At 45.6% G+C, this 13,878-nt stretch overlaps 1 protein-coding gene across 4 annotated transcripts in view; it reads left to right on the top strand.

Annotated features, from left to right (window-relative positions):
* The window catches only part of MAB21L3 (mab-21 like 3), a 49,706-nt gene that overhangs the window by 13,810 nt on the left and 22,018 nt on the right, over positions 1–13,878 (top strand). For 2 of the 4 annotated variants that reach the window (XM_089917295.1, XM_089917299.1), the window contains exons 5-6: positions 3,823–4,001; positions 4,460–4,654. In XM_089917295.1, coding sequence (XP_089773421.1) covers positions 3,823–4,001; positions 4,460–4,654 — 374 coding nt within the window. Of the gene's footprint in view, positions 1–3,822; positions 4,002–4,459; positions 6,898–9,022; positions 12,299–13,878 lie in introns of those variants that run through there. The other 2 variants (XR_016394269.1, XM_089917291.1) reach the window with 2 other exon arrangements.

Raw genomic sequence — 13,878 nt, 5'->3', positions numbered from 1 at the left:
TGTCTGGCATTTCCATTTTGCTCTAAAAAAAACCCCTCTGCTTGGGTGTTTCCTGAAGCTCACGCCCCTAGATTGAGGATACAATCATGTGCTTTTTACACCTGTCTAATCCCCATAATATGAATTAACTCTTTTTTATGCTGTGACACACAGAATGGAATTCATACTCACAACACACTTCCGTGGCCTCAATAGATTACTGCCCTGGCGTAGGTAAGACAGTCTTTGGGTTATGCACCGTTTCCAAGATGTTAGCTTCAAAACCTGGGTACTTTTGCAAATTACTCATCAACCTCAGATCTTTGTTATTAGCACATTTCCACTACAACAGCCTTCAACTGACTGCAGTATTCCAGTGTGCTGGGACAGCACATCTGGGAACCACTGACATACCAAAACACAAAAAGCCAGAAGCCATAAGGAACTGATTATGTTTGACAACCCCCAAATCTTTTTTTTTTCTTTTCTTTTTTATTGAAGTATAGTTGATTTACAATGTTGTGTTAGTTTCTGGTGCATTGAGTATAGTTCCCTGGGCTATACAGTAGGTCCTTGTTGGTTATCTATTTTATAAGTAGTGTATATATGTTAATCCCAAACTCCGAATCGATCCCTCCCCACACCCCTTTCACCCTTGGTAACCATAAGTTTGTTTTCTATGTCTATGGGTCTATTTCTGTTTTGTAAATAAGTTCATTTATATCTTTTTTTTAGATTCCACATATAAGTGATATCTGTCTTTGGCTTACTTCACTTAGTATGATAATCTCTAGGTCTGTCCATGTTGCTGCAAATTATTCATTCTGTTTTATGGCTGAGCAATATTTCATTTTATATATATATACACAACACATCTTCTTTATCCATTCATCTGTTGATGGACATGTAGGTTGCCTCCATGCCTTGGCTATTGTAAAGAGTGCTGCAGTGAACATTGGGGTGCATGAATCTTTTCGAATTATAATTTTCTCACAACCCTCAAATCCTAAGCTACTGTACAGTGTAGCATATGTGCACACCTGCCCACACACATGTTTCTGTTCACACAGAGTAAAAAGGTGAATTTCAAACTGGGAAAATGGCTAATTTCCTTAATTATAAAAGAGTATTTATAAACCGATAAGAAAAGCTATGAGCAGACCAATAGAAATACTGACCGAAAAGCACGACTCACAGAAAAAGAATGTAAATGGCTAGTAAAAATAAAAAATGCTCCATCTAACATACATTTCAAGAAATATACATTAAAACACCTAGTAGGCTGACATGTAATCATGCTCAGTGCAGGAGTGAGAATGGTTAAATAGGCATTTTCATGCATTGTTCTTGGAAGTGTATATTGGTGCCTCCTTTTTCAAAGGGCAGCTAGTCCATTTTTATTTTTGTTACGTGCTTACTTGGCAATTCAACAATTCCAGTTCTAAAGATACATTCCTGCAGATACACAAAGAAATATGCATGAGGATGTCTACTGAATTGGCTTTGTAGTAGTAAGTAATTAGAAATCATCTGATGGCTAACACAGGAAAACTGACTTCATCAATTATGCCACCTCTGCCTAGCAGGCTATTACGCGGCCTTTAAAAAGCACGAGGTGTGTCGATAATGGATTGGAGCCCCACACCCCCTGTCTATGCAACACCATCCACTCTCCATGTGCATATCGGGCTGTGTTTCTCCGAGAAGACTTGTGTTTGATTCTTCCTGGTACTCTCAGAAGTACCATCTTACCTAGATGATTTGGGAATGTAAACATCCAGGCCCTAAACACAGGATGGTGACTAACGCCTTTGAAATTCTAGGGAGGAGGGAAGCGCTTGGTTTTTGTTGTTGTTTGTATTAAATCAGCTATCCAGAGCCCACGAGAAAATCTGTCTATTTCTCTTAGTTCATAATTTCCCTCAAGGTACAGCTTTTCCTGATTCCAGGCTTGTGAGGCTTACCACCTAGCATAAGCCCCAGGCTCAGCCCATTAGACCTCCTCTCTTCCTCTCTGTGCAGTTTCTATACACAGAAGCTGTAAGTACCGAGGCTTAACGCCATGAGGGTACTTTGGCAATTCTCCCACTTAGTACTTTCCTGGGTAGGTGTTCTTGCTTCATTGCTAGTTTCAAATGATTCTCCTACTTTCTGGCAGTCTGATTACATACAAATAATGTTTTTAAACTTTTATATGTCTTATTGGCAGTGGGTTTGGGGATCTCCAATCCAACATATGACTTTAACAGAAATCCCTCCTTTTCATTCCCCTTTTAAAATACTTTGTTGACTTTTGCATTTGCATATATTTCTCATTGGTGGAGTAAATTGAAGTAAAAGATAAATTAGAATTAAAAAAAGAATGGGGTGTGTGTGGTGTATATATGCACACACAGAGTTATGAAAAATGCCCGTGCAACATAATTAAGTGAAAAACCAAATTGCTGAATAATATGCAACTCCACTTGTAAAGAAAGAAAAGGGTTTGCATGTACTTTTGCTTGTCTGGACAGAATAGTTCTGAAAGATTCTGTAATGGAAATAGCTCGTGTTGAATGGATTGTTACCATGTAGAGGGTGCGTTCATGCATTATTTCATTTAATACTCATAGCAACCCTGTTAGAGTTAGGATCATTTTTCTAACTGTTGTACAGACAAGAAGACTGAGATTTAGAGAGATTAAGTAACAGGCCAAAGGTCACACACCGAGTTAGTAGAGTAGGCGAAGCAGGGTGCGGGCCAGGCAGGCTGGGGCCAACATTTGCCCACCTCCTCACTCGGCGACACTGTTAGTGGTGAAAGTGCATATAAGAGGTTCAAACTGGGCCACGTTGATGAGGTACCTTCAGTAAATAATGCTGCAGTGCCAGACGTTGTCATGTTCCTGTTTGCGCAGCTCTGATGAGATGCAGACAATAAGCTCTTTATCACACCCCAGCCAAGGAGAGGAGTGTTTTCCTTTTGAACAGCCTAACACAATTAATAAATGAGTTTCTGTTTCCTTCTCTGAGCAAGGAAAAGCAAAATAACAGATCCCGATTCAAGACGGCTCATCCCTATGTACAACGAAGGCAAGCCAACAAACAAAACATTACTGTGTATCTGTTGAAAGAAAGGGGAGCAAACTGGAAATGAATTCTAACATATGAGCTGGAAAACCTTCCCTGATCCATTCCTTTTCTCTCCCTCTCTTTGCCTGGTTGGAAAAGACAGGGAGGGCTTCTTTCTGCTTACTTGACTATTCAAGCCAGCGGCTGTGCCACACTTTGAAGTATTTTATGATTTCAAGGCTTATGATGGATGATAAATCCATCTGAGGCTAGGCTGGTCAATGTGTGGTGGGAACAGATACCGTCTCTGAGACTGTGACTTAGTTAAGAGACAGGTCAAGCTGAACTCCACCAAAGGCAAATGAATAAGTAAGGGGTCTGAGGCTGTCCTAAATGGGGTCGACATCTGGGTGGAATGGGGGGGGGTTATAGAAAAATGCTTGGATTTCATCTTACAGTAGCAAAAGCTATACCTTTTCCTTGTATTCTCTGTCTCTTTCAGTTGAGCTTTCTGGAAAGAGTATTAATTTTTTAGAAAAGGTAGGGGAGGAGGATGAAAGAAAAAAGTAAACCCCACCAACAATGAGATTTTCTAGCAATGTTTCTATCAATATTTACTTAGCTAATTGTCTAGTGTTGACATAAACACGCTGCCCTGGTGTGCTACTGAAACTCTGAAAGTTGCCCCACCAGTTACAAGGAGCTGGTAGGAGCCACAGCTCACAAATTCCTTCTTTAAACCCTAGTATTGAGCCAAGCTTTGTCTTCCCATTGTCTGTCATTTACCACCAGGTAAGGTCAGCATGCTAATGGACCGCCCTGCAGTTCGAGTTGCCGTGGAAACCTCCACAGGTCCGGTGGAACTAGAGCTGACCCCCTCAGTGGAGATCCCCACCGCCTGGTCCAAGAAAGCCCGGTGGCCTTCGTGTCTGAGGCGCTGGCCTTCTGCAGAGAGAGTGCAGTGCATCAAGGTATTAGGCTGCAGGGTCTCGGCTCACCAGAGATGCTCTCACCTTAACCAACCACAGCATCACTAACCACCAACCAGCTTCGGAAGGAAAATTGAAATCTCACTAGATCTCCAGAACCTGCAGGGGCACCTGGGAATCTGTGGTAAATGCAGATTCCCGGGCCCTGCTCTGGCCCTAGGGAATGAGACTCGGTGGGCAGGGCCCAGCAGTCTGTGTTCTCACAGGCCCTCCAGGTGATTCTGGGGCAGGAGAACCACGGCCCAAGAGAAAGTGGACACAGCCTCCCCAGTTAATTGCCTGTGTGCAAGGGGCTCCCCTGAGGCTCCCTCCGTGTCCCCACGTGGGATGTGCTGCTCGCCCAGTGGCAGGTCCCCCCTCCTAGTGGACTGCTTTGGAGAAGGCTTTCTCCTCAACCAGCATCATCCTTCTCGTTTCCCTCTGTTTTTCTCTTCCCGCAGTCATTTGGGTTTAGCTTGTTGGCCTGTTCAAACTATCACTGGCAGCTGAGCTTCTTGCGGGCTGAACGGGTGCTGCTGGAGCAGCTGGATGAGGACGGGGGCTGCCGCAGGAAGTGTCTTCAGGCCATGAGGCAGATGAAGGAGGACGTCTGGTGTCCAGGGAAAAGACCTGTGATCACATCCTACCACCTTCAGGTGGGTGTGCCGCCCCGGCCTAGAGGGCCACGGCGGCTGGGGCTGGGTAGGTCCCTCTGCGGCCTCTGCAGGGTCACCAGAGCCACTCACAACAGGGGTGTGTGTGATGAGTAGGAGGGGGCCTAGTGTCCCTATTTGTCATCTCACAAATTCGTACTCCTTATGGAGATATACAGCCCCAGCCGCGTGCATGTCCACAGCATCCCTGCCCAGGGTCCCTGTCCTCCACCTCCTTTCTTCCCTCTCCCAGTTTCCCTCTTCCCTTTCTTCCTTTCTGTCTTGCCTTCTCTCCCTTTCCCTCTCCCCTCCTTTTATTTCACTCAACAAACCAACACAAGCGCCCACTATGTGCCAGAAACCTGGCTGAGGTTCAGAAATGAATGACAGCATGCAGTCTCTGCCCCTGAGAAATCTACAGTCTGGTGAAATCTTGGGAGTTCCTCAAACCTGAGATGGATTCACAGTTTCCCTCATGTTATGACTCATTCAGTCCCCATTCTAGCCCAAGTGCAGCCATTCATGCGCACACACATACACACTCACACACGCACCCTGTGCAGAGGAGAAAACCAGGAAATGTTGGGGGACCTGACAAACCTGGCAGCAAACCTGAACTTCTGGGTTGCAAATCACCAGGCAAGGACTTACCATTAGACAGCCAGAAATGCATTCACTCAGCAGATGTTTATTGAGATCCCTGTGGGCCAGTCCCTTGCCCCCGCACCTGCTGTGTGCTCTACACCTGGCGGTACAAGGTGAACAAACGCAGGTGTGGTTCCTGCTCTCATGGAGCTTGTGGTCCAGCAGGGGAGACAGACGTCGGTCAATCAGTCTGCAGGTGTGCATGGAATCGTGCCACGTCGGGGAATGCTGGGGTGGAGAGGAGCGTTGCTCTAGGAAGGCTCAGGGTAGCAGAACCTGACCTGGACCGGGGCATCAGGGGGTCCCCCCTGGGGAGATGGCCTTTGATCACACTCTCAGCTCCTTTCTCAAATTTCTGACCACCCGTGGTGAACTGGATGCTCGGGTAATACTGCATGCAGCACACTGTGGTGGGGGGAGGTATCAGACTCTTAGTAGCCCCAGCCCAGCTAGTATCCATCCTGGAGCTTCAGCCCTTCTCCCCGACCTTCTACACAGATGAGCACAGGTCCCTGGGGTGTGTGGTGCCTTCCTTGCATGCTCCTACCTGGGCCTCGTCTCATCCAGTAGACAACCATTTCCCAGCCCTGTGTTACTCTTTCAGGCCTAACACAAGCTATTTAAGGGCAACTCATACTGATACCTTGGTATCTCTCCCAATGCTTTGTATGTAGTAGTTGCTCAGTAAATATTTGCTGATCATCTGAATGAATGACTTCACATTTTACTCCACTTTCCCCCCCAGCAAAATTGTTCATCTTTGTTTTGCTTTCTTATCTTTTCTGATAACCTGTTCTCCCTGACCTGCCCAAGAATCTGTTAACATCTCATTTGCACATACTGGGGCCTTTCTCTCCAGTTTCAACATTCTTAAAGTGTCCCCAAACATGTCCCCCTAAAAACACACACCTGTTCTCCTGGATCGAGGACACGTACTTTCTGAAGCTAGTCTAATTCATTTCAGGGATTTAGCTTCTTTCTTACTTGCCTTACCACTGGCCACACTAGGAAAAGTCAGAGCTGAGAAGGAAACTCCAGGCGGTCTCATATCAAATCTCATATTCTTAACTAACCACTGACTTCGCTGCTCCACAATTAGGATGGATGAAAACATTTTAAGTACCGTGAGTATTTTAGAAAGATTGAATAGGGCCACCACGGGCCTCCCAGCCCTTGACTGCTCTCAAAACTGCATTCCATCCAGGATTTACTTGTATTCCAGTGGCTTCTAAATCACCTAGAGGATTCAGGGCAATTCCTTAAAGGCCCCCTGTTTTAGTCTTCCCTAACCCACCTACACGGCATAATAAAGTTGTGCATTCTCAAGAACGAGCAGTTAAAAGGGGGTTATTTGTTGAGAGACCGAAACAGTACTGACTGCCTTTTCCCCTCGTCTTCCACCCTTGTCCAAGGGTAGAATTCTCTCACATGGAGGCATCGGGATGGATGTGGCTGCTGGTGATGCAGTATGAGATACCATCCTGGATGATGGCTTGAGTGTGCAGGATCCTTGCCAAGACTTTAGTCTGGGGAAAGTGGAAGACACCGGGTTGCAAAACAGCATCAGGAAGGATGTGCCAATCATGGGCACCTCCTAGAAGGTCTTTACCTCCTCCCCAAAGAGGCTTCTCCCCCATAGCAATTTCATGTGAAGAAAGAGCTTATCTTTCATTGGCTTATTTATTCCTAAACCTGCTCAAAGGCACAGAGGCTTGCTTATAATAGGCTTAACTGCTTCTGTTTGCTTAGGGAGATAAAAGCTTAACTACAAGAGGAATTAAAACATGTTTTTTATTAGGTTATCTTGACTAGCATGAAATTATCTCCAACTCATTTACTGAAAACAATGTACTCCAAATGAAAACACGTTCAGTGTCTTGCTGTGAACCTAAAACTGCTCTTCTACTTTTTAGGAAAGTCTATATTTTCAAAATAGTCAACGTCTAAACCCAAACATTAATTATTTCACTCAGTCAATAAATGTCAATTGACTGCCTCCCGTGGGCCAGTCCCCCTGCTGAGTGTAGTAACATCAGTGTGAATACAAATAGGTCTAGTCCTCTGCTCACACAGAGTTTGCCATCTAGTAGGGAATCACCTAAACATGTAGGAAAACGACCACCACTGCCATCATTGCTGCATATGAGAAGTGTGGGATAAAGAGAGTGCTTAACGGGTGTCATAGGGAAGTTTGATCTGATGGATGAGTTTCCTGGACAAGCTGGGGAAGGAAGTACGCTCCGTGCGGAAGAAGTGGGTTGTGAAAGGCCCTGTGATAGAAGAGAGCATGAAACGAGGCCAGTGTGGCTAGAAGGAAAGAGCGAGGGAGAACACAGGGCGAGATGAGGCTGGAAAGGAAGGGAGGGACCAAACCTTGTCAACTAAACCATGCTAAGGATGGTATTTTTTAATTAACAAACAATGGGAAGACTTTGAAGTATTTTAGACAAGAAGAAACATAGACCGATTTATATTTCAAAGAGATCACGTTGGCTGCAGTGTGGATGACGACAGATAGGATGGTGACAAGAAGAGGTGCAGGCTGTGGCAGAGGTCCGGGTGAGACACGGTGGGAGAGGGTGATTGTATTGGGTGGATTGAAAAATACGCAGGCAGCAGGATTGGCAGGACTTGATTGGAGGTGGTGAGGGAGGGGAATGACTCCTAGGTTTGCGTCTTGCGTAACAGGCTGGATAAACAACCCTGGAAGCACATGAGGTATGTGGGGGAGGGCCAGGAGTTCAGTTTGGACATATGGACTGAGATAACTTTCAGATGGCCAAGAGATACCAGGTAAGGAGGTCAGAGGAGAAGTGTGAACTGGAGAAAAGAAATAGCAAGTTATTTATATTTAGTGGGAGAAGAGGGCCTGGAACGGAGCCCCCAAAACTCCAGCATTAGGGCAGGTGGAGGGTTAGCACTCCAAGGCGTAGCTGCACTGCTCAGAGAAACCCACTTGGAAGCCAAGTGAAGGATGGCTCAAGAGTGAGGGTATGCATGAGAGAACCAGATTCCACTGAAAGGTCAGGTAGGGTGAGAGCTGGAAAGAGCCTGCTGGATTTAGCAAACATGGGGATCACTGGACCTTAAGGAGAGCAGCCTTTGAGGACTGATAGCAGAAGAATCCATATTGGAGTGGGTTAAGGCAGGACATCAGAGGAGAGGAAATGACAAATTATTAAGATGATTCTCTGCAGAAACCTGGATTTGCAGAGAGGTGAGAGTTAGGGCAGGAGGGAGATGTGGCACCTGGGGAGCAGGAGAGCTTTGATAGATTTAAAAAGCCAATGAGGAAGAAGAAACTCAATCATTTACAGTTGCTGGAAGGGGAGATCCCAGCCCTGCAGAGGGATTTTCCCAGGCTAGGGGGATGCGGAGAGGAAGATACCAAATGAAGGAACGATGGCTGGTTTGCACGCACGAGGCACTTTCCCTGTAAAGGAGGCAAAGTCATCTGCCAGGTGTGGGGAGTCGTGAATTTTAGGAGAGTGGTGATCATTGGAAATGCCAGTGGAGAGAGAATAAATTACCAAAGAGGCATAGGAGACCAGCAGGAGGAGGCTGAGAGCCCGTCCAAGGCTGGGGATCATAAATCCACGGCAGACCCAGCCTGCCCCTGGGGCTCCCGTCTCCTCCTTCCAAGGCCACGTGGGCTCAGGAACGTTCCTGAAGACACTCTCCTCAATAGACCGGGACGATGCCTGACACCACCTCTTCCTTCCACAGACAGTGCTCTTCTGGACTTGTGAGAAGTATCCCCACCCAAAGGACTGGCGGGTCTTCAGCAGAGCGTTCCTGCGCCTGGTAAGGAAGCTGCACAAGTGCGTGAGCCAGCACTTTCTGAAACACTACTTCGTGCGGAAGAGCAACCTCCTGCGGTACGCCAATTCAGGCGAGCTGGGGGCCCTGGCCCAGAAGCTGGCCTTCTTCCTGCAGAACCCCCAGATCAGCCTGCCCTGATGCTGCCCTGCGTGGGACGCTCTTGGACATTTCATTCAAGCTTGACCTCACTCTCTGTGGATCGTTCCTCAGTCAGAGGCCGGGATCCTGCCCAGGAGAGAAGCAACGGACGGCAGAGGAAAATTCCATCAACACAGCAGCACTTCAGGGGGGAAAACCTGTGCCCCAAGATGTCTGGTCCAGGCCTCCCTGCAGCCAAGCAAGCATTTCTGCCCCCACTAGCTACCTCTTTGGGAGACGGCTCTCATCAAGCTTCCCCGAGCCATAGTTTCCGAACCGAAGACAGTTCTGAATTTATTTTCCCTTGCTCAGGCTCTGGTTGTCTGTCAGGGAAGATGTAGAGAGAACCCCCGGAAGGTCAGGCATCAGCCTGCTGCCCACGAGTGGTTCTCCAGCCCACTGACCACGGGCTCATTATTTTTCCATTTGTAAAATGGGACTGTTCATATGCCTCCCTCAGAGCAGGGCTGCGAGCCTACGGACTGTGCTGCTGCCCTTTCAAGGGGAAGGTGCTGGATCAACACAAAGTGTTACTCGTTGGTTCAGTGGCTGGTGTTTGCATTCAGGATCAGTATCTACACCACTGATTAAATGATGACGTCTGATGGGTTAGCATGCCCGTGTGCCCTCCAGTTCTCCTAAACTGTGGCTCTGCCTGCTTCCCTGGTGTTCTCTAAGAAGGGAGGAGTGGTTTTGATGACTAGTGCAGTCAAAGATGAGAGTACAGCAACCCCAGTGACTGCCCTTCCTTGCTTCCCATGCCGTGGGTCAGGGATGAGACATCCTTCTATTTATGGAATGAACTCGGTACTGTGATCTGCATGGAATGACTTTGGTGTCACTCACCTCTCGGTTCCTTCCTTTGCTCACTTAGCGGTTCACTTCCTCATTCATTGATAAATATATATGCATTAGGTACTGGGGATGCAGCAAGAGCAAGATGGGCAGGGACTTACCTGATGCAGATGACGCCTAATGGTAAAGACAGGAAATGAACAACAGATAAACACATTTGATTATTACAAATTGTAGCAAGTGGCCTGAAGAAAAGAAACAATATGGAAATAGAGCCACAGAGAGATCCTTGAAGGATGAAAATGCCAACAGCTGAAAGGGAAGAAAAGGGGGCCAAGGGCAGACTTAGAGGGGCTGGCATGAGCCAGATCACTTGGCCTTGTAAACCTGGTAAGGAATTTGTATTTTACTCTAAAATCAGATGTGTGATGTTTGACCTCTCCAGAAGCAGAAGGGTATCACGATTTGATTTGCATTTTAAATGCCTGTTCTGGCAACTGTGTAAAGGAGGTCTGGGGACCCACACGAGGAAGGGGACACTGAAGGCCCTTGAGCCCACTCATTTTGAATTTCACCAAGGTCCTCAAGGTCACACATCCTGTGACACACACACACCAGGAATTCCAGTTCTCGGGAGAGCCGTAGTTTCTTCTGGCACTTAGTTACGCTTCGCAATTCAAGGGAATCCTTTATTACTTAGAACATTTTCCCCAGATAAATAATTTCTAGAAGCAAGAACTGCTGATTCTTTTTAAAATAAAAGTCACATATGAAAATGAAAACAATTATTTTTACAAAAATACTGTAACCAAGTGGTGGGGTCCTTGGACCATCACATAGGAAATCATGGTTTTAAAATGTTGAACAAACTCACAATCAGTCTATAGTTTTTGAAAACATGAAAGTATGAACAAACCAATATTTTATTAAGTCATCAAAACCTGCATTCAAATTCTCATATTCTTGGATCCTGAGAAACATTTTCGAGAAGGTGGCAGATATATATTTTTTAATGATGAAAACAACTGACACAAGTTTTAAAACAGCTGCACAGTCACGGAATGCCAAGTGAAAGTTGACTGTACCATTGATTTGAAATGTATGGGAAGGAGTGGGACTGACATACTCCACAGTCTGATTCCAGTAGATGCTTCCCACCTTTCCCTATGGGTTTGTAGTTTTTGAATGAAGTAGGGCTGTCTGCACATTCCTGGGTGTTCCTAACTGCTGGCCAGCAGAGAGCAGTGGGGGACTGCTTATGAAAAGAGCCAGGTTCCCACCCATGCACCGCAGAGCCCAGCAGGTGTCGCCCTCCTCAGCTCATAATTTACACCGGCCTTCTCCAAAAAGGGAACCAGGGACTGAGGACTTCAGTGGATGCAGAGTTGTTGGCCTTTACTGCCGTTTTGGTCAAAAACTATAGTCTTTTTGATTAAAGCTCAGATTTAAAAAGGGAGTGTATGAGAGGACAGTTCATCTATTCTGTTTCCTGGGACAGATTGCACAGCTCTGAAAGTCTAATAATATAATAGTACTCCTTTATTCGGAAGCTTTTTTTCTTTAATTCTCCAAAAGCCTTTTTTCATGCATCTCCACTCTTCTCGGCCCCAGACTGTTTTTCAGTGGAATCGTTGGCATTCAGAGACTGCAACTGATCTGCTTGCATTCGCATCCCAGCTCTTACACTGTACCTGCATGCCCTTGGCAAGTTGTTCAACCTCCCTAAATCTCCATTTCTTTATGGGCATTGTTATGGGCTGGATTGTGGCCCCCAGCCTCCAAATTCACATGTTGAAGCCCTAACTTCCAGTACCTCAGAATGTGACTGTATTTAGAGCTAAGGCCTTTAAAGAGGTGATTAAGTTAAAATGAGGCCGTTAGGGTTTGGGCCCTAATCCAATAGGACTGATGTTCTTAGAAGAAGAGGTAGAGAGACACCATGGGCAAGGGTGCAAAGGAAAAAGGCCATCTGCAAACTGAGCAGAGGCCTCAGGAGAAACCAGCAAGGCTAGTACCTTGATCGTGGGCTTGCAGCCTCCAGAACTGTGAGAAAATAATTTTCTGTCGTTTAAGCCATGCTGTTTAAGTCTGTGGTATATTGTTATGGCGACCCTGGGAAATGAATACATCATAAGAGAATATATACCTCACTACTTTGATGAGGGGGATAAACAGAGCAATGGATGTACAAAACTCTTCGTTTAGACGTGGCATGGAGTAACTGTGGAATAAATGTGTAGCATTTTAGATGCCTACTCCTCATGTCCGTTTGTCCATTTGATAACTACCACCACCCCACAGATAAATTCTTCACAAAGAAATTAGAAACCATCACAAGGAAAACATGCCCAAAATACACCACATATTCCATAAACCCATCTTTTCCTTTGTCACTCTTGTTGCAATAGAGGAATATCTCTCCTGATTTCTCCATGTGTGATGGGCTGGCCCCCCCAGCTTCTCAGGGCCGTCTTCCCTGTAGCATCCTCCACACCCTACCCCAATCACCACCTGCCTCTCTTCCCCCTTTTCTATCCAGCTTCCCGAATTATTATACATGTGTCTCCACTTCCTTACCTCTTCACACTTTTCTAATTGTAAAAAATATCATACATGCGAGAGTCTAAACTGTTTCAAGAATTATAGTAAAACAAATACCAATATACTCACTGTCTAGGTGAAAAAAATAACATTTTGCCAATACTTTAGAATTCTCCTAGGTGACCCTTCTGTTCCTTAGCCCCCTCTCTCCCTGAACATAGGTAATTGTGATCCCAAATTTTAGGTTAGTCATTCTGCTGCTTTTCTTTCATTCTACCACCTATCATATTTCATTGAACCTAAGCCCCCAACAATTGTGAGATGCATTATTATTTCATGTCTAAGAAAGAAAAAGTGCTGCTAAGGGTAATTACAAAACACCACTGATTATAAGATGCATCCTAATTTTAGAGGACGAGATGCATCCTAATTTTAGAGATTAAAAGGTGAAAAAGTAAATTTTAGAATCAACAAAATGTGACCTGCGGGACTTCCCTGGTGGCGCAGTGGTTAAGAATCCGCCTGCCAATGCAGGGGACACGGGTTGGAGCCCTGGTCCGGGAAGATCCCGCATGCCGCTCCGCAACTAAGCCCGTGTGCCACAACTACTGAGCCTGCACTCTAGAGCCCATGAGCCACAACTACTGAAGCCCGCATGCCACAACTACTGAGCCCACATGCCACAACTACTGAAGCCCGTGCCCCTAGAACCCGTGCTCTGCAACAAGAGAAGCCACCACAATGAGAAGCCCACGCACCACAACAAAGAGTAGACCCCGCTCACTGCAACTTGAGAAAAGCCCATGCGCAGCAACAAAGACCCAAACGCAGCCAAAAATAAATAAATTTATTAAAAGAAATACTGTTCTTGATAAAGATGCAGTCAGAAATCATTTTTTAAAAAATGTGACCTGCGTACATCCCAATTGTCTTTTTAGTTTTGCCTGTTTTTAAGCTTTATGTATATGGAACCATCCTGAACGAAGTGGTCTGATTTGCTTCTTATGTCCACAGTACACCTTTGAGACTCTCCCATGTGGATGCATGTGGAGTGGTGTGTTCCTTTTAGCTGCTGTATAATATTCCTCTGTAAGATTATGCCACTTTATATATTTATGTTACTGCAATTAGGCATTTGGGTTGTTTATAGTTTCAGTGATTTGAACTGTCTTTATGCACAGTTTTATATATGTCTTCTGATGCTCTCAAGTCTCTTAAGGGTACATACATAGGAGTGAATTTTCAGGTTCAAGGAATAAATGTGTGTTTAAGTTTATGAGGTAATG

The sequence above is a fragment of the Delphinapterus leucas genome, chromosome 1, assembly GCF_059928025.1.
Source record: "Delphinapterus leucas isolate spDelLeu-1000000601 "Yukka" chromosome 1, BTC_Dleu_Yukka2, whole genome shotgun sequence".
Taxonomy (NCBI): domain Eukaryota; kingdom Metazoa; phylum Chordata; class Mammalia; order Artiodactyla; family Monodontidae; genus Delphinapterus; species Delphinapterus leucas.
This window is presented reverse-complemented; position numbering and strand designations above follow the sequence as displayed.